Here is a 19,717-nt window from a genome sequence, read left to right as displayed (position 1 = left end):
TATATTTGGTAGAATAACAGCTGTAATTAAAACACCTCTGTCAAATTGAAGATTGTAAGTTGAAGTACCCTCGCTACGCTGACAAAAGAATTTACACAAACCTTAAATTTTCTCCTATTCCATGGATTTGTTTTGTATTGAACCCCAATGTCTAGAAACTACAAGAATTGCATACAAAGTATATGGAGACATATTTCCCTGGCGTGACGAAATCGCAGCGCAGTCAAACCGCACGGGTTCGGTGGTGGGGATATATCCTTTAACACACGCCAGACGCCAATCGCCTGCGAGCATTCGGTTAGGCTTGATCATGTTTACGTGGACACCTGTCGAGTGTAAAAGCACGAAATGTAGCGAACGATTGAACAGCGGTGTGCCATCAAACTTGGTGTTTCATTGAAGGTATCGGGCACGGGGACGTAAAAACGATTCTCTTAGAGTTTCGGGATTTAAGTTTGTCACAACCTGCAGTTTTTCAGTGGACCAAACTCTTAAATGATGACCGAGGGAGCGTGGAATACGAGCCCCGTATTGGAAGGCCGTCGATGTCAAACACTGATGGACAATTTTTATTCCTATTTCTTCAACCATAAACATTAGTTATCTCCCTCTTTTAATGCAATATTAATCGTTGGATATGTTACTATTATCATATGTTTAGAATTTTTCAATATTATTTTATAATAGCATACATCCATTAGGAAGTTTCGGATTTAAATCAAATTCTTAGTTAATTAATAAAACAAAATGGAATCAGAAATTTGCAATACATGTTTTGCAAAAAATAAATCAATACGTGTTCACGTTAGTACTCAAGTCTCCGGATCAGTAAAAATAATGAAAAGGCGATATATAAGACGACATATATAATTTGGAAATTAGCCTCAATGTTTGATATAAGATTTAAACAATATCCTAAGCCTAGCCATCGAATCTGATTCCAGCTCTGATATCCGTATTTTGACACTTCTGGTCAATAATAAAACTACAAAGCACAAAGCTGCTCTTAGCCAGATATGTTTTATTCATACAATTCAGAACCAAGGCCGACCTTAAGAATGTGTTTTCCAGCGGTTGCTGCAAAACTTCAATGCATTCTGAAATCAGATCTCTACTGAAAATATGTACACTATGTTGAAGCAAAGTAAATAATATTTGCAAAAATATTAATTTAGAATATATGAATTAGAATGATCAGGTAGAATTTTTGAAATCAGCACCAGAGTTTCTGTTAGCTCTGAACTAACTTTAAATAATGGTATTACTAAGACGCATTAGACTCATTCCTCGCGAGCTTCAAATTTAATGCGACCAAATAAACCCCCTCGGTCAAGTATCAGACCCAAACCGCGTGATATAGAGGGATAAGGGAATATCGGTGTTTCCCAGAAATCAGATCTCATGGGATTAATTTTACTCTCTCTCTCCCCCTCCACAAATTTCATATGCCATTAATCCTTACTTTCCTGGCGACCAGGGGAGAAAAGATGTCAAGTGGCACTACCTATTAGCCCCTTACCACAATTCCCCTGAATGCTCTTGAAATTCAAATATCTCCCGTAAATTCCTTCAAACCATTGCAGATTGATCTATAGAGTGTACCATTGACAATGAGAAAGGAAAAACTAAAAAGCTATCCAAAATTGTAAAAATACCGTTAATACATATATAACGTGTCGAAAAACTTGGATATTGTAATTAAAATACTAGTTATTATATATTAGCGTTGAACCTCTTAATCAAACTATACCAAAGCAAAAACTTGATATATTTAGTTATATTTTATTGTATAGTCAACCTCGCAAGATAACGTTATGAATATGTAGTTACCAATTACTATTGCCTTTTATTCTCATTTTCAATGCATTAAAAATTTAATTATAATTATAAAACCCTGCTTACAATATGTTACCAGAGGACATTTATTAGGTAAATATATTCTATTATCATCTTAGGGATGTCATTTGTTTGTCGTATTAAAAATTTAAAAAAACTTCAATGGAGCTTTATCGTGGTTACCACAATCTCCTTCTGCACACGTCGTCCACCGAGGACCACCTACCCATATCCCCCCCAGAATCCCTCCCACCAATATCATCTCCCCGCATTCCCGTAAACTGCACTGGGAGGGAGACTCCCGCTTAGTATGCAAGCGCCGCCTCGGCGTTTATCAATTTCTGCAAGGGGATCCTCTCCATCCACGTTAGGAAGTTGGGAGGGTGCGGATCAGTAGCGGAGGGGAGTATAATGAAGGAGGGGCGTAGAGTTCCCCAGTGGAATATCACGTAAAAGCGTCCTTTCATGGTACCATCCAACCATCTCCTTAAGCACGCGCGTAGGATTGTGTGCATATATGTTTGCCTTTATGAATAAGCGTGTGTCAAGGATTCGCCACCCGAAGTTGTTGGAGGAACTTTCAAGATAGCAATTCCAACTGTAACACGGATGCATTCACTGCTCAACCTGTATATAAGCAAAGCAACATTAGGGGACTCAAATCTAAGAGGAACTTGACCCCATCCTTAAAATATCAATCTATATTCATAATGCTATAATGTGCATATTTTTTCCAGGCTCTCAGAAACCTCCAGTTGACCTAGAAATTTCAAACTTTGCACATTTATGGTATCGACCATGGAACGGAACCTAATAGGACTGGATTTTTCTCTATTTATTACCAAGCGGAGGGCATAACGAGAGTTCACAAACTAAATTCATAATATCTCGCTAATATTGAAGTTCACAAGGAAATGCTACGCGATGAAGCTACTTTGAATTTATAATTTTGACTTAGTTATACAACTTAATTTATATAGAAACCTAGGATAGGATTAAGTTTCACAAAGTTGCATATAGCAGGTGGTGTGAGGGTTAGTTGAAGTGAGGGTGGGAGATAGAGGGGGATTCCTGAATATGAGCCACCTGTTTCTCAAGGGTTCATTGGTTCGAAAAGTTCGGGGAATATATTCACTTCGTTTCAAGCTAACAAAAAAGGAAAGGTAATCTCTGCATGATATCTTGCAAAAACAGGATGCAAACCTTTTAAAATCTTCAAACTGCGCGACGAAAACGTTAGAAGGCGGGGTAAAATGTAATCAAAAAATGCCTGTGTAACCATATAAATATATAAGTGATACCATCCACTAATTACTAGAATATTCACTGTCTTTTGAATTGTCAATAGATTTTTATCAACTTCTAATTCCAAGAGCAAAAAAGAAATTAATAAAAACCTACGATAGGTTAAATTTTAAGGCGAAACGCTAAAACTTAAAGTTATCAGATGTGCGTAGGAAAAAAAAGGGATTTTAGATGAACGAGGTTGTATGGAATGGTGATGTGCGCATTACGTTATGAGCGAGGCATAAAGTAGGCCCCAAATTTTAAAAACACATTATAGATAATGAAATACAGGGTCGATGATAAAAGTAATGCATATTTCTCGGAAAATTAGATACGTTGATCGTACTTGTGCAAATACTATTAGAATTCTTCATAATACTCTCGCCCTGCATCAATACAATAGCGGAGACGTATCGGCCACGCCTGGAAGTCATTCTGAAACTCCTCCACAGGAATGCCTCTAAGGAATGTTGTGACATGCTTCTGGATGTTTTCCATGGTTTCCCAATGCTTTCCTTTCAGCTCTCTCTTCAGTCGGGGAAGCAAAAAAAGTCACACGGAGCCAAGTCGGGACTAATACGGGGCTGATGGACCATGCTCCAGACCGGGAAGTTGGTAACGATAAAGGACGTGTGGCTGGGGGCATTGTCATGGCGGAGCTTGACCGTGTCTTTGATGTCAGCCCTCACTCGAACGACCCGGTGTTTCAATCTCTGGAGCGCCTACAGGTATAAGCTGAGTTGATAGTTTTTCTCTGTAGCAAAAACTCAAAATAGACGATTCCTCGGACGTCAAAGAAGACAATGAGCATAGTTCTGATGCGAGACTTGCTCATTTGGGCTTTCTTGGGGCGGGGGGATGATTTTGTGTGCCACTCGCTGCTCTGCCTTTTCAATTCTGGGTCGTACTCGTACATCCGGGATTCGTCTCAGATTACGACACAGTTAAGAAAGTCCGGCTCACTTTAAATGTAATCCCACGATTCTCGACAGCGCGAAACTCGAAGTTCTTTCTAGGCTTCCAATAACACTTTCAGCACAAGCTTTGCGCAGACCTTGCGCATTTCCAGATCCTCGGTCACTTTCCCATGTACCGCAAATGTGGACATGTGTAGAATGTCAGAAATTTGCTGGATGCTCAATCGACGGTCGGAACGCAAAACTTCGCTCACACGATTCACGTTTTCGGTCGGTTTTTGCCGTTGTTGGGCGTCCAGAACGAGGATCGTCGGCCACCTTCTCCCGGCCATCCTTGAACGCCTTGTGCCACCTCCTGATGTGTAACCTTGAAATGCCGTCGTCCTTGAAGGCCTCTTTAAGCATCTGGAATGTTTCGGTAGCATTCTTCCCAATCTGAACGCAACACTTAATGGCGTATCGCTGTTCAATGGAACGCTACATCGCGCCGTGTTACGAAGTCGAAAAACACACTTCAAGCGGAGGCACGTCTTCCACTCACACTACTTGGAGCGAACTAGCAACCAACTGCCTTGAAAGGGCAGACCTACCACATTTTCCGACTAATTTTACCGCGCTGCCATGGATAATCGCGTCACAATAAAATTATGCAAATTACTTTCGTAATGGACCATGTAAATTTCAGGCAACGAGAACTAAAATATTTGTCAATTGTTTGTCGGCATATAGTTAAAAAATTATAATTTTACCATTGAATATTTAGAATTTTCTACTATCCAGAGAGCCCAGCTAACGCCATTACATACACAATGTATTAATTTTTACTTTTTCCAGCTTTAATTGTTCGTTGACGGATGCGACACAAACAAACACTAAATATGAGCCAGGTGAGGGCGTACTGAAAAGGAAAACTATCATCGAGCATAATAGCAAAGGGTTCTCAAAACCTGGCCTCTGGGGTTTTGGGAAAGGCTTTGATTAGATGTACCTTAGATTGAGATGTACGATACATATATATAAAGAAGAATGAAGGAAATTAGTCGAAAAAAGATGCCAACCATATTATTTTATATGCAATTAGGGAGGAGAACAATTTCCTTCCTGAAAATATGAACAGACATATTGAAGTGTGATGAAGTGATAAGGTTGCGGGAAAAAAGGAAGAAAAGAAAGCATGTAGAACGGAGGAAGGATATACAACATCGGAAATATAGGAAAATATAGGAAACGCATGGATGAAAGAAGGGATGGAGGGCTCAAAGTCCTAGAAGATTTATAGTGATGGTGATAAACTGTGCACCATTAAACTCAAATTGGTGGACCACCCTTTTTGATCTGATAGTCAATTAAAATAATAAGGAAATTGTTTTTAATATTTGATAGTGGATGATAATATCGCACTAAAGGCTCCCCTAAAGTTTGCTCGGGACTAAGTAGCCTGCTACCTATGGAAAATATTGCTCTCAAGAAATAATGGGAGGTTCATTTGAAGGAAAATGTACTGCACTTTTGGAATCATAATTACGCGCGAAGCTTTAAAAATACAAAGTTATGATTAGTATTACTACTTTAAGTGAGTCTCCCACTCATTTCTATTACACGCTATTTTTCTTCCAAAAGCGCTTCCTTTAGTCGCCTGCTTCAAATGTAGACGTTCCGAGACCTGAGCCGACCTTCCTTTGGCGACAAAACGTGGTTCCTTGCCAGCACACCAACCTGAGAACCCAAAAACGGAGGACACCTTTTTCCTCGAACACTCCAGCTGGCTCTTTCTCCTTGGTATCCGCTCTTTTGCTACCATGCCTTTCCACCTAGCCCGCACCTCCCACCCTTCCCACTCTCCAGGATATTGCGAAAGGAAATGACGTATGGTGGCTTCAAGAGCCCGGTAATTAAGTGTAAAGAACATCTCTGCCTTATCTCAAAGCAACAAAGGAAGTTTTGGGAGGATGAGCGTAGGAGATCCAGGGTGGTAAGGGGATAGACGGTTGTTTTGTAGGGGGGTGAGTTGAAGGAGCGATAAAAAGCGTGCGTAGGCCCGGAGGACAGCCGGGAAACGAGGGATTTTTTCCGGCTCTGGATTAAGACTGCTAAGATACCTCCATTGCATCCCAGCGAATGCATTCCAATGAATGAAATAAATACTGAAAAAGAGTGATACATGTAAGTATGGTGACTCATAAGGTAAAGGCACGCTGCTACGTCGCTGCATTTACATCTGCTGCATTTACATCACGCTGAATCAAGAAATTCACGTGGAAAATGTCCCATTCTCAAGGGGTTGATATTGGTTTACTTCTGCCTAGGTACTTAGGGCATAATAACATTCTTTTAATTAAACTTCTAAAACAATTCTATCCTTTCGCGCAAATTTTAGACATATGTCACTGAGAAAAGAGCTATAGATTTCCATTACGTTTGAAACACTCTTTGAATATGTTTATAAACCAAACTTTCATTCGATGGGCACTTGTCGACGACACACCTTTAAACAAAATATCATAATAAAGCTAATTTATCGATGTAGAAATTTAGTTTTCTGTAACTAATTCACAAAAAATATGGGATGTATTATGATTGATGTATTTACCAGATTAAATACTCTACCATACTTGATTATTAAATTAAAAATAAAATTTCAGTTAATTGTTGGTTTCATTTGTCATTGCAAACCACGAAGAAGATTCATAAATATCGTGTATTTGTAAAAACACGCAAAATGATCATGCACTATTTAAACTTGAATTTAACATTGTAAATTTGATCTTTAAATGTATGCATTAATTTTATACAAAGAAAAGTTTGTTTTTTGTTCGAAATAGATATTTCTCATATGTCATTCAGATCTGTCTTAAACGTCCTATTTAACGAGAGGAACTAGATACTGGAACCCTTTCTGGCGTGAAACTGTGGACAGTATGTCAAGGAAGCCAGATGGGGCATACGGGAGGATGAAGGAAACGGTAACAAGGAATCCCATTTGTAGTAAGACAATATTGCAATATGCGGGGATTGCAAGCAATCCCTTCCTTTTCCCTGGGTGGCAAGAAAGATAGCGATAGACGGGAAAGGAAGGTTCTATTGAATTCCTCACAAAAAGGGGATCACTTGGAAATTGAATTAAAATCTTTAATTAAATTTAGCTGAGCAAATTAAAATCGACGGAATATCAAGGAATGCTATCGATTGGCTTCCCGGAAGGGCGAAAGCAGAGGAGCAAAGAAGGGAGCAGCGAGTGTGGAGGACAAAAGAGGGCGGTATCTGCAGTGTACAGTTGCCCACAGCTGGACATAAGTGGATGATGTAGCGTTATATAAAAGGGAAGAAAGTCGCTGATTGACGCTTTCAGTGGGGGGGAGAGAGGTGGAAATATCCGCTTAGAGTAACAGTTCATGGATTACCAAACTTTCGCTTTCGTGATCATCTTCCACATTTTCTTCCCCTTTCCGATTACATTTTAGTAAGCAACTATGCGACCTAACACGATGGCAAACACAGGCATCGCCTAACCAGCCCATCATGAACTATCTATCTAAATCACACTGAAGACGGATCAGTAAGGCAGATAAGGGTTATGGGTTTCGGTTGATTAGGTTAATGGCTCGGAAAAATACCGTAACCAAAAAAGAAAATCCAAGGCGATCATTCAATGAACCCTCAAGAGTCTTTCTTGGGGCTTTACTTCAAAAGTGGATATTTTAACGGAAGAATGCACATGTATTCACATTAAGGACAAAAATTATTTATGCAGAGTAAAATATATTCATTCTTAAATTTTTACTTGACAATGGAAAACTAAGCTAAAAAAACGCATGTCATCACTTGAATTATTCATTTGCATGTACTCAAAAATATAGGTTTTAGTCCCATTCCCCAATTGCCTTTCTCACACTTTTATATTTTACAAACCTTGATGAATGGAAACGATTTTAAAGATAATTAGTTCGATCAGTTTAAGAAATAATATGTCGGCCATTTATAAGAAAAATGACGCCACTGAGTGCTAATCTGCCCAATATCTGTTTTTTCTACCAATTACTTACATCAGTTATGATGAATCAAAGTGGCAGCTTTCACAGATAATCGATTTAAAAACATATCGTTGAATTTGTTTCAGTGAAACGCGAAACATTTACCGTCCTCTTGCATCCCCCGCATTCGTTACTCCCTTCTTTCCTCAACTGCCGCAGCGCTTCCTGAAAACCAATCGATTAAATTCCTTGATATTCCGTTTTTTTTTAGTTAGGTAAGGCTAACTTTGTCGTAGAATAAAGAGGAGTACCACAAAACGTTTTTGGCATCGGGATTATTAAATTAATTTGTGTTCAATATGAACTTAGTTACCTATCAAACACATTGTTAATACCAAATCCTTTCAGAATTTTCTTGGTTTCAATCATAGCATGGAAAGGGAAATCCCATGATTAGACCACCCTGTAACTTCGAATTTCCCATCTGGTAGTTTTACTGTAGCTGATTTTGGCAAGGTTCACTTGTGTACCCGTGTGTTCATGACGTCAAGTAACGGTTAAAAGTAACTGATGCTCTCTTTCATCACAACGTTCAAAAGTTCCCGTTTTCAACGCTATTTCCCGGTGCCTGAACACGTGTTTTGGTTCATTGAAGTCAATATTCCTTTTGAGGCAGGAAATTTCGATTTGCAATATAAAATATGCAGGCAAGGGCTCTATTCATTTCAGTCATCCCATTGAGCTCCGGAATATCTATTCGTGTGCTCATGAATCTCGCGTTTCGAAACACAAACGAGGGTTTAAACTGATGATGCGTTAAGCCATTGCATTCTCTTTTGCTCTAGCAGGAGCGAAGCCGAGAGAGGGTTCAGCTCGGCCAATCACAGAACTCAAAGTCTTCCCTCTCGTCACAGAAACAGTAATGATATACAATAATAGATTTATCACGGTCTGCTACCATATACAAGTGCTAAAAGGCATCTCTACTCATCATTTTTAAGTGTAAATAACGTACTGGTTTTGGTCAATTTTTCTTATTTAAAGATATTTGCAAATGAAATAAGACAACAACTTTAAGGAGGGAATCAAATGTATAAATTACTAAAACTGAAAACATCTCATTTAATGGTGCTGATAGAATGTAAACTTCGGTTCATTTTTTATTGAAAATTATGTGGATGTAATTTTTATTTTTCAAATTTGTAATACCCGTAAAAATATTGATATAAAATAATGCATATCCATAACAATATAATATTATTATAGTAAACTATTATATATATATATATATTTATATATACATATTATATATATATACATATATTTTTAATGCTTACTCAGTAACTGAATCTGAATTCAAAGACTTGTTTTATGAACTCAAGAGTTCAAGCAAAGTGATTACAAGATTCCAAGGGCAATGATGGTCGCTATTCTCCTCGCTGGTCATGTGTTATGACAGTGTATTCACTTATGAAGTTTTCGAGAAATTCTTAGTATTGCACGGTACATTTTGTGAATATGATCATAAGAATAATGTACTTTGTAACCTCGTGTAAAACTTAATTGCTTGTGTGCTATCTATAGAATGATGAAAGAAGATACATGGCTATTGCACATGAGTTAGTTTTAATACGACCCAGGAATCGTTATAGTGTAATATCTTCAGGTAAATTACAACCATTGGACACAACATAAATATATGTACTATGCTGGGGGAGAGCATTATATAAAGCTAAACGTCTATGTCGGGAATCCTTCAAAATGTGTGGCAATTCACTCGCTAAGGCCAAACGCCACCAGCCAGTGACAATTATCATTCCGCAGGTAGTTTAAATTGTTGATGATACCACCTATGGTTTCCCAAAATTGTGTTAGTAAAGAAAAATGTTTTTATTTTAGTCTGTTTAACAGTAAGTCTTTCTTCTTCTCGCCTATTAACCTAAACCCAGAGTTGAATTATTCCAGGTTTCCGATACCTCCAAACTCAGACTTTCAAAAAAAGTATGATGCTTTCCGCTTGTATATAAGTATTTTCACAAAATAGGCAGTATTTTGCAACTTCGTATTTGATTCTTAAGTTGCAATCAGTTGTACTGAGTCACTGATTCTCTATGCGTAGTTTTGATGGTCAGGGCTATGCAACGTGAAATACCACTACTCCTTAATTTTCCCATTAACTATTTTCCATTGTTCAAGTTATGAATCTAATTCTTTTAAATAAATAAATCTATGTGGATATCAGGAAGTGCTTTTTCATTTGATAGTGGCCTGGGAAAAGTACCTGAGAGCCCAGGTTTGATTCTCGGTGGCACCTTTTGCCACACTCAGCTCTACTCATACGATGTGGCTTTTCGGCTAACAGTTCTTTCTCAGAAATCAGGTAGCAAAGGAAAAGGAACTGGTCCAACTGCCCTAATCTGTGAATACCTCACGCCGCTGAGCTTAATACTAGTTGAGTTCTACCATCGCCTTTAAACCCAACCTTCAGACCAATAATTTTGGTGATATCCAGATATTCCTAATATGATTCCCAAAGTTATGCACGATTAGTGAACCTTTAACAATTGACTAGGATTACTGTTGTCATTGTCAACCCATTTGAATGTGTTAGAGAAAAGGTTATTGCTTTTCGTATAATTTTGTATTGTTTTTATTTCTCCATAAATGTGTTTTAACTTATGTACATCAAGATCATCCATCCGAAATATATTTTAACGTAGACATGTGCAAATATTGTAGGTATGTGCATATGTGGTACGAACACCTACAGGTAATTTGAAGTTTTGATTAATTGCATCAAAGAACTGAAAATAGTATTGTGAGATACTAACGTGCGATATCATTGCTGCTAGCATTACGTAAATATGAAAAATAAATAAAATTCTAAAAAGTATTAACCTTTTAGAATATACACGAAATAAATATTTTTCAACCGTAATTATTTATTGCAACATGATTGACGACATTTTCCTTGCAGGCTAGAATTGTGATTTCCTATTTAAATTGCACACTACCAGTTCATTCCGTGAATAGAGTAATTCTTCAAGATATTTCTATAGAGTCATTTATTTAATATGAATTTTTCGAATGTAGTTTCTCCATACATTACTTAGTTTTATAATTTGTGTTTCGTCATCGTGAACATTGTTTTTTTTCTTGACATTTTCATATGATTGAAATGATAATGCTTCAATGAATGATTGAAAAAAAAAGCTACGTTACGTTAATTATTCCTAAAAGATACCAAAAAAAATTGTATTAGCATTAGATTAAATTTTTTTTTTCTTGTGGTTTATGCATCTGCATGCTTTTAGGATCGAGGCTTCAAGTCTCTTCCTTTTGGCCATGGTTCCGCGTAACATATTAAGACTCGTATTCTATGAAACTCAATGACAAGCTCAGATGAGCTTATCCTGGCCCTTGAGCAGATGTGCCAAAAGAAAGTTTCCCGACATTTTTTACACCAAAACTGATCACCATTTGATTAGGATACTCATTCTTTCGGCCATTCAAGTTTTCGTTACGATGTCGTCCCCCAATGACCCCTAATCGTTTCAAGAGCTTGGAATGCCAGTGCAGTTGTGGGAGATAAACCTTTAATTAGATAGGAGTTTCACGACTGGATAGGCCAATGCTCAACTTTCTCTTCTGACTCCCCGCCTTCCTCTATACCCTCAATTCTCCACTATCGCCAGCATTTCCCCTATATCACAGACACAAATACAGAGCACGCAGTCGGGTGTGCAAGAGGTAGATGGGGGAATGGGAAGAAGTAGGCAGGGGTTGTAAAGGTGAAGTCATCCCGGACACAGATTTTGGATCCAGTACAAAACACACATTCGCCCTGGCAGACCAATACTGAGCGACGGAATGTCCCGCTTTATGCTCTCGCCTGCCCTCCTCTCGATCCCTCGTCGCTACCGCCAGCCCTCGCAACTTCCACTACGAACCTCAGTCCATCGCATGCAGTCATCCTTCCCTATCCCTCCCTCCAATGACTCCTAAAATGCCCGCTGACTCCTCATCGTCGGTGGAAACAGGCCAGGCAAGCCACGGATCGGAGTCGAAGGGGGAGGGCATTACGGGTTAGTTGTCCCTGCAGCTGAAAACATGCCCTTCCCCCGCACGAATGGGAGTGAAGAGAGTCATTGATGGCGGAGGCGGGCAAAGAGAAGGGGACAATGAGATGGAAGGAAAAACGTACCCAGTTTTGCGAGGGCAAAGTGTATTAGCAGAGCGCAAAAAGTCGATTCGGTCTACCGCGGAGCCCCGTTTTGGCAATTGGGATCATCCGAGCTAATGTCGGCGGATTTTCGGTCGCTGCATATTGTGCCGGTGGAAAAAAAAATACAAACGGCCCGAGTTCCCCATCCCATTCTCTCTCCCACGATCCTCAAAACCCTCCGAAAGAAAATCCTTGTTACGAGTCAGGGTAGTCGGTGGAGGAATGGGGATTTTGGGGAGAGTGGTTGGGGTGGGAGATGGTTTTTTTTTGCGTGTGCGATGGAGAGTGGGGTGAGTTGGGTACGTACGGGTGGATTATGGGAGGAAATTTCTGAGGGCGGCAATGGGTTGTCTTTCTCTCTTTCGAAACTCGTGTATTTCGGAATAAAAAAGGTTTTTTTTTCAAGGGATGGGGGATGGGAAGACCACGAGGGGCGGGTGGGTGTACGACAAAAGGGCTAGAATAAACCGTTTCGGTGCGGTGAAGGGAATGGTAGAGAGAGTGGAAGCTTTCTGGCTTGGAAGGGGATTCCACGTGGGTAAAATTTTGAGGGTTGTAGCGGAGGGGTGTGTTTTGACATTGAGATATAAAAGGCAATGCTATGGTTTGACAAAGCATATCGAAAGATTAATGGCTTAATTATCCACCAGGCAGAAAGAGCGTCAACCACTCACCCCTTCGACCCGTTCCCGCTTCTTACACCCTGTTTCTCTCGCCCTTCATCCCCCTCCCATAGTCCAGGGAACTCCCCACCTCGAGCCGTTGACACAGCTGCGTGAATCCCCCACACCGACCCTCTACTCTGCCCCACCGGTGTAGTTTTGCCACCGTAGTAACGCGAACGATTTTCAAAAACACGTCTCTCACGCCTCAGAACAGAGATGAAGAATGAGACTGTCCCCGCGGTCCAATTTTTATCCGCCGTTATCCTCTCCTAATTCTTTCCATCTCCATGTATTATTTTCCTCCCCTCGCCACTTTCTGAGTCACAATCATTCATGTGCCCCTCTATCTAATGATATGAACTCACGGGTATATTTATGTTAAGAATGCGTAGCACTATGGGCTTATGTAGAGGATGTCTATCTATGTGTGTAAAGAATGCCTATTTTCAAATTTTCATTGTCCTTTCATGGGCGAATCTAATTACACTTAACAGAAAAGAGGGAGTTTATGTATCCGTGCTAACATTTCGATTTATTTTACATTCAGCTTAATTTTTAATCAATGTTAGAAGTTCACAATTAAAAACAGATTACAGTGCTTGATAGGATATTTATTTAAGGGAGAGGATCAAGATGCTGCGGTGACTGTCGTCCTGGCTTCCCACCCAGGGGGCCCGGGTTCGAATCCCAGAAGCGTCGAATATTTTTCAGGGGTATCTCGATCCCTGCATGAGGTGCTTTATGGAGAGCACTTTGAGTGAGTACGCCGTCCGGTTAAGCTGTGGACCCCTTGGCGCCTTTCGTTTCGTCTAGTAGACTAACGCCGGCACCGGGTTTCTCTCCGCCCATCATCCTTTCCTGTCCATCCCTATTGGCGCAAATTACCTTAGCTGTCAGCCACCTCCCCTAAATACTACTACTACCACCATTTATTTAAGCGAATGGATAATACAAAAATATCGAAATGTAGTGCAAATGTATTCCTAAAAATTCGAGTAGGACAATATTAATTCAAACGTGAAATGAATGATACCCGGAGCTGGATGCAGGGTGGAATATTTACTATCCCTCCCTGCTTTCGCAGAGTACGAGCGCAAATGAGTTAAGAGAATATTATTATCTAGGAATTTTGGTAAAGGTCCACAAGGGGATATTAAAGCCATGGCATTCACTTGCGTAATATAATGCCTACACTCCAGGTGATGCTAAGTAATATCCAAACGAGTTCAACATATTAAAAAAGAAACATATTATTCACATTTTAAAAATTAAACTCAATGAAGGATAGCATGGTGTTAAAATATGTTAATTATCCCAGGAACAAATTATATATACCGGATTTGAAAACTACTCCACTCCAAATTCATTTCACGTAGAATTACCAGCTCCAAGCACATTGATTATGCAAAAAAATGAAAGCTATACGGAAGCCACGAGTCAACACTCCATGAATTTGTAAAAATGGAGGATATAATGAGGATTCAGATAATTAACGAACTCCCACGCTACGTACGAATCCTGGTCCGAATCAATTTTTTGTTCGGAATCGCCATCATTCCATATTCACAACCAACTGGCATGTTCTTTCTTTCAAATTTTCTACTTCAAAAATATTTACGCCAGTCTTTTGAAATAAAAATTAAACACTAATGCATAGCTTTTTCTTGCCCAATTTACGTTATACTGTTATTAATGAATATTTCTGAAAAACTACACCGATTGGTGGCATGTAAATCAGTCAAAATCAATAAAAATGTTAAATTGTAAACTACTTTCATAATATTCATGAAACCTTGGGACTCATTCCTCTAGGACTGGTGGTTTGTTGAACATTGCAATAGTAAAACTGAGTATTTTCCCTGTAAGTAATAATTCGTACGTTTCACTGACACACATATGCAATGGTTAGCATCTATAATTATATTAAAGCTATTATTACTCTTGGGTGTACATCTACTAATTCCGGATGGGTTTTCCAAGTCTTAAGTATTTCAATTAGTCTTATTCTAGATTTTTTAAATCTGAGATACTACTTCTATCAGTCTATATTAACACTGATAAATCCGTTGCACCATGATAGCGCTATAAACTTCTCACGGCCACAACGACAATTCCATTATATTTTCTCAATTATTCCTAAAAAATATTCTGTGCTAACACATATTTATATATTTTGAATTATTAAAGATTAACCATATTGCTCCCCTTGCTAGATCAAAAGTTGACAACAAATTGTAGTCGTAATACTTTTCCGTTCTTAAAAACTCCCAAAGACTACAATAAGCGAGTTTTTGATTATATTAGAAAGAATTACCCCCTATAGCTCATTAGGTAAAAGTACCGACTAGGTAAAAAGGTAGATATGATTTGTTGCATATACGCGTACAAATAGATTTCAATAGCTTAGCCCAATATTAATTTAATTAGCATTTAACAATTTCATAGCGTAAAATGGGCGATGGTAGTTCATAGTGTAGAGAGATCTTGCCTATTGACCAGAGGACGTGGGTTCAATTCTAGGCGACCCCTCCAGATACCCTCAGCTTCACCCAAGCTATCTTGATATTCGGAAACCATATCTTCCTTGGAAATCATCGACGTCATAGGGAAAGGAACTGACCACATATGCCCCAGAGACTGTCCGGAAGTGTGAATTTCACAAGCCGTTGGCCTAAGTATTTGGCGAGGTCTACCCTACTTATCATAAACAACCTTCGGGGTGATAACTCTCGATAGCATAAGAAACTTATTTGAACCGCTGATACCGCAGAAAATGATTACAATTGGTGATAACACAAGATATATTATCCTATTTCGAACAATAAGTCCGCATAATACGATATATGATCGATAATACACTAAAGAAAAATACTAATGGAAGAAGTTAAAAATTAATTGGATTACGAGTAAATTTTGTAGTGAACTGATCACAAACTTTTTTTTAAAATTTTTAACATCATATAATTATGGCCGGAATGACTTCTACTTTTTTTCCAGCACACGACCGTTGACTTTCTCAGGTAAAAAAAGAGTAAAGAGTGAGTAGGAGATTTTTGCATTCAATTATCAAATTAAAATTAGAGGTTAGTAAAAACATTTTAAGCACTTAATTCAGCATTTTTCGTGATTTCAAATATTTAAATAAAGATATAGAGTGAAATATAAATCGCTATTTTTCTTAGCCATATGCTTTCAGCCTACCTGTTAAAAAATAATAATAATCATAACATTTAATTTTTACATGTCTTCTTATTGCGTTTCACTCTGCTTGAATAGAAAGAGGAATGAAGGCACCTTACCATATTTCACCATGTAACTATGCTGTGATTGCTGGACTGTAGGGTTCGCTATGTGAATTATCAACTAAATCAGAGAGAAACTGGTGAATTCATGCATGCTCAGACTGTGATCATTGTGCGCATGCAAGGCAGACAAACATGTACATAGCCAATATGCCATATCTCAATGCATTTCAAACTTTCGTGCGACATAACAATTAGCCATGCGTAGCCGGTCAAGAGTAGATAATAATAAGCGTATTTTACCAAATGCTGTATTTTATTCCAATTTCATAACCTTTAATTCGGTCATACCCCCCCTCAGAATATTCAACCTCTGAACTCGTTTGGGTGAGGTAAACGTAGGGGGTTCAAAATTGGAATAGAATTGCACCAATAATTGTGATTATTTAGCACCCAGGGCTTCTTTACGCTGGTTTCTATCTAAAGCTATGTAAGGGGTTTTTTTAGAAATATATTTTTCCAACAAGATTAAAATCTTTTAAATGTAGGTTAGAAATTAATTTTTTTTAAAAATGTGAAATACCTCCTACAGTCGTAATAAGTTAGCACAATTCGTCTTGCAGTGAAAATAAAATTTTTTGCTGGAATTATTTGTGGTAGAAGAAATTCCACGAGAGTTATCAACCACTACCTCTCGACCAGAACACTCTTCTGCAATAGTTCTTTTATTTGAAGGGTAGGAAAATTAGTGAATATCTGTAAGCACCATAAGAACCTCTAAAATAAATTCGAAATGATTGCGTAGGTACTTATCTGAACCATTTAATTTTTTCTATAATTACATCCCTCAATCAAATACTTTTTCGCATACTACAATTTAAGAGTTGGTGTAAGCTATATTTTATTTAACTATGAGATTGAGTAAAGAACACATAAAGTATTCTTAATTAGTGGAATTGACCAAAGGGCCTATGCCATATACAATTGAAAGCAGAAGAACAGACATTCTGGGGCAATTTTTCAAATGCATTGCTCACAGAGAAGATGGTCTTCATGTACCGGTGGTCAATTTGCAAAGTCATACATTTGCGTGTTTAAAAATATCCATAGTTTCGACAAGAAATACTGGAGCACTACAATAAACTTTAAAAACCGTGACTCACCCGGCCTCTGTTTAAATGGGTTACACATTTGCCATTATTTAAAATGTTACCCACTGTACCAATACAAATATTAAATCATTTTTAATTAATTTAGAGTTTCATCTATGTACAGATAAAACTTTACCATAAAATTGGGTAAAATTGAAACATTTACTTCGACTTAATCTGTTTCGTTAAACGTGATCTAAATATTTTTCTTAAAAATTGTATTTATAATTGACGGTCATTTAAAAATTATATGCATACAACGTTTCACACCACGATTAAGGATATTGTTTCAGATATTTAATGGAGTTTTCATGAAAAGGAATTTACAGAAACATATAAGTAAGAAAAGAAACGGATAATATTAACACGGGCGTCGGGTTCTCGATTTTTTTCGTTAATGAACGAGAGACAAACATGAGATTCAGATGGAAGAGTGATCCCATGAAATATTCACATTAATAAAAATATGTATTTTTGTATATTTTGGAACAAGTACTTCCAAGTGGTTTTGGCAATTCATTAAATACAGTCTTCAGCATAAAATAATTCGATTTCTAACTGACAATAATATGACTCAATATATTTTTGAAATGCTGCATCGTCTCGAGGACAACCCTCAATTACTGACAATAGTTAAGCCAGATTACGGGATAAAATCACATGTATTAACGGTGTTAAGTATTTAGCGTGAGATCTCATTATTTATTGAAGATGTTACACTCATGCCGGTTACTACTTCAAGCTTAACCTTTGAATAATCGTGATTTATATTTCATGACGAAACGATACATTTTCTTCTATGGTTGTGACATAACCATCACATTTCTGCATAGTTGTGACGACTATCATTATGTTACTGTCAAATGTGGACTCGCGCACCGTCTTTTTGGTAGATACTCACTGGCCGGCACGATGTGGAAGAGGCACGGCTCCTTTTGGCGACCGATGGCGTTAGCGGCCCAGCACGCGAGCGTCCCGAAGTCCGACTCAGAGGTAGGCGTATAGTTGAGCGAGGAAATTAGCGGCCCCTCCGTGATTATGCGGGCCGCGGGTACGTGCAGAACTTCACGTGACTTGTTGTACGTCCAACTGAAGCGGACGCCGTCCGCAGGGTCCGCTTCCACCTCGCACCGGATCCTCAAAGTCTCGTGGCGGAGGGCACCCACCTGGCGGGACGTCCCCAGCGGGGCGGAGACTGGTGGAGGTGTAGGAGTGTCTCCCGGCGGCCGGCACCTCGGGGCGTCTGCAATAAAATAGATAGAAAAGAATAAAATGTGTTAATTGAAAATATTTATTTTCTCCAATGCATGGCGCTAAAATTCGAATACGAATACGCTTTTATAAAGTTTTCTCTCTCTGATTCCACATTTTTCCTTCCTCCCTTCATTGCCTCCAACAATCCCATCCTATTCATCCCCGTTTCTCCCTTGTCTAATTTCCTCCCACTTTCACAATCTTCAACATTCCCTTCCCAATAAAAACGCTTTGAATCCATTTTTCTGGTCCCCTTTGGATATCTTCTAGCAAACATGGATGGAAAAATTATGCCAAGTATTACTTTAAAAACATAATTATAAAAAAAGAGGGTAAAATTAAAAAGTAAATGAAGTTACAAGAAAACAATGCATAAAAAATCAATAGATTTTGTTTAGGGCCGGTACGCTGTCACCATGATCCATTTTTAACATTAAGATCCAATAACATTGTTGAAAAATACATATGGATTTTTGAAATAAAATTGACTAGAGAGACAACCACAAAGTGAAACTGTGAGATGCGGATGCATAATAGGCACCGAATGCTTCAAAAATTAATATATGTGTATGTACAACTTATTGAATATTTTATAACACGCTCCTCACTAGTTCAATGAAATGCTGCGTCCAATTTATAACGTTAAATTATAATTCCATTGATCAACTTCTCATTCCGCTGGTCATTAGAATTCAAATTAAGGCAGCTTTATTTCCTCCCTTTTCCTTCCCCTCCGAAATCATGGCAGTTCGCATCATAAAACTAGATTTCATAAAGAAATCGCGAAATTATCCACCCTGTGACTTCGAATTTTCGCAAGCAGATGGGGCAGGATCATAATTATATTTTGGCTGATCACTTTCATAGCCTGTCATGTTCAACATATTTTAATCGGAGTGAATGAAGGGTATTGGTATCATCTCACCAGGACATTGATCAAAGCAGACGAGATATGCAATATCTTATATTATACCGCTAGTATCATAAGCCTAAAGTTTGTTTTGTTTGACATATGGGGATGGTCCTCACGTAAATGAAAATAAAGCAATGTAAAGTTCCCTTACTCAATGTAAGAGACGGGCTTCATTCCCTCAGGCACTCTCGCATTCACATAGCGTTCTCATACCGGATCATCGAATAATTTGGATTTTAAATAATTTTTAAAGGCA

General features: G+C 38.4%; 1 protein-coding gene across 1 annotated transcript in view; it reads right to left on the bottom strand.

Annotated features, from left to right (window-relative positions):
* The window catches only part of LOC139698728 (protein turtle homolog A-like), a 577,577-nt gene that overhangs the window by 35,423 nt on the left and 522,437 nt on the right, over nucleotides 1-19,717 (bottom strand). The window contains exon 10 of the mRNA XM_071597621.1: nucleotides 18,196-18,537. Within this exon, the coding sequence (XP_071453722.1) occupies nucleotides 18,196-18,537 (342 nt within the window). The remainder of the gene's footprint in view (nucleotides 1-18,195; nucleotides 18,538-19,717) is intronic.

Source organism: Hetaerina americana, unplaced genomic scaffold (genome assembly GCF_022747635.1).
Source record: "Hetaerina americana unplaced genomic scaffold, ioHetAmer1.1.p SCAF_9, whole genome shotgun sequence".
NCBI classification, from domain to species: domain Eukaryota; kingdom Metazoa; phylum Arthropoda; class Insecta; order Odonata; family Calopterygidae; genus Hetaerina; species Hetaerina americana.
This window is presented reverse-complemented; position numbering and strand designations above follow the sequence as displayed.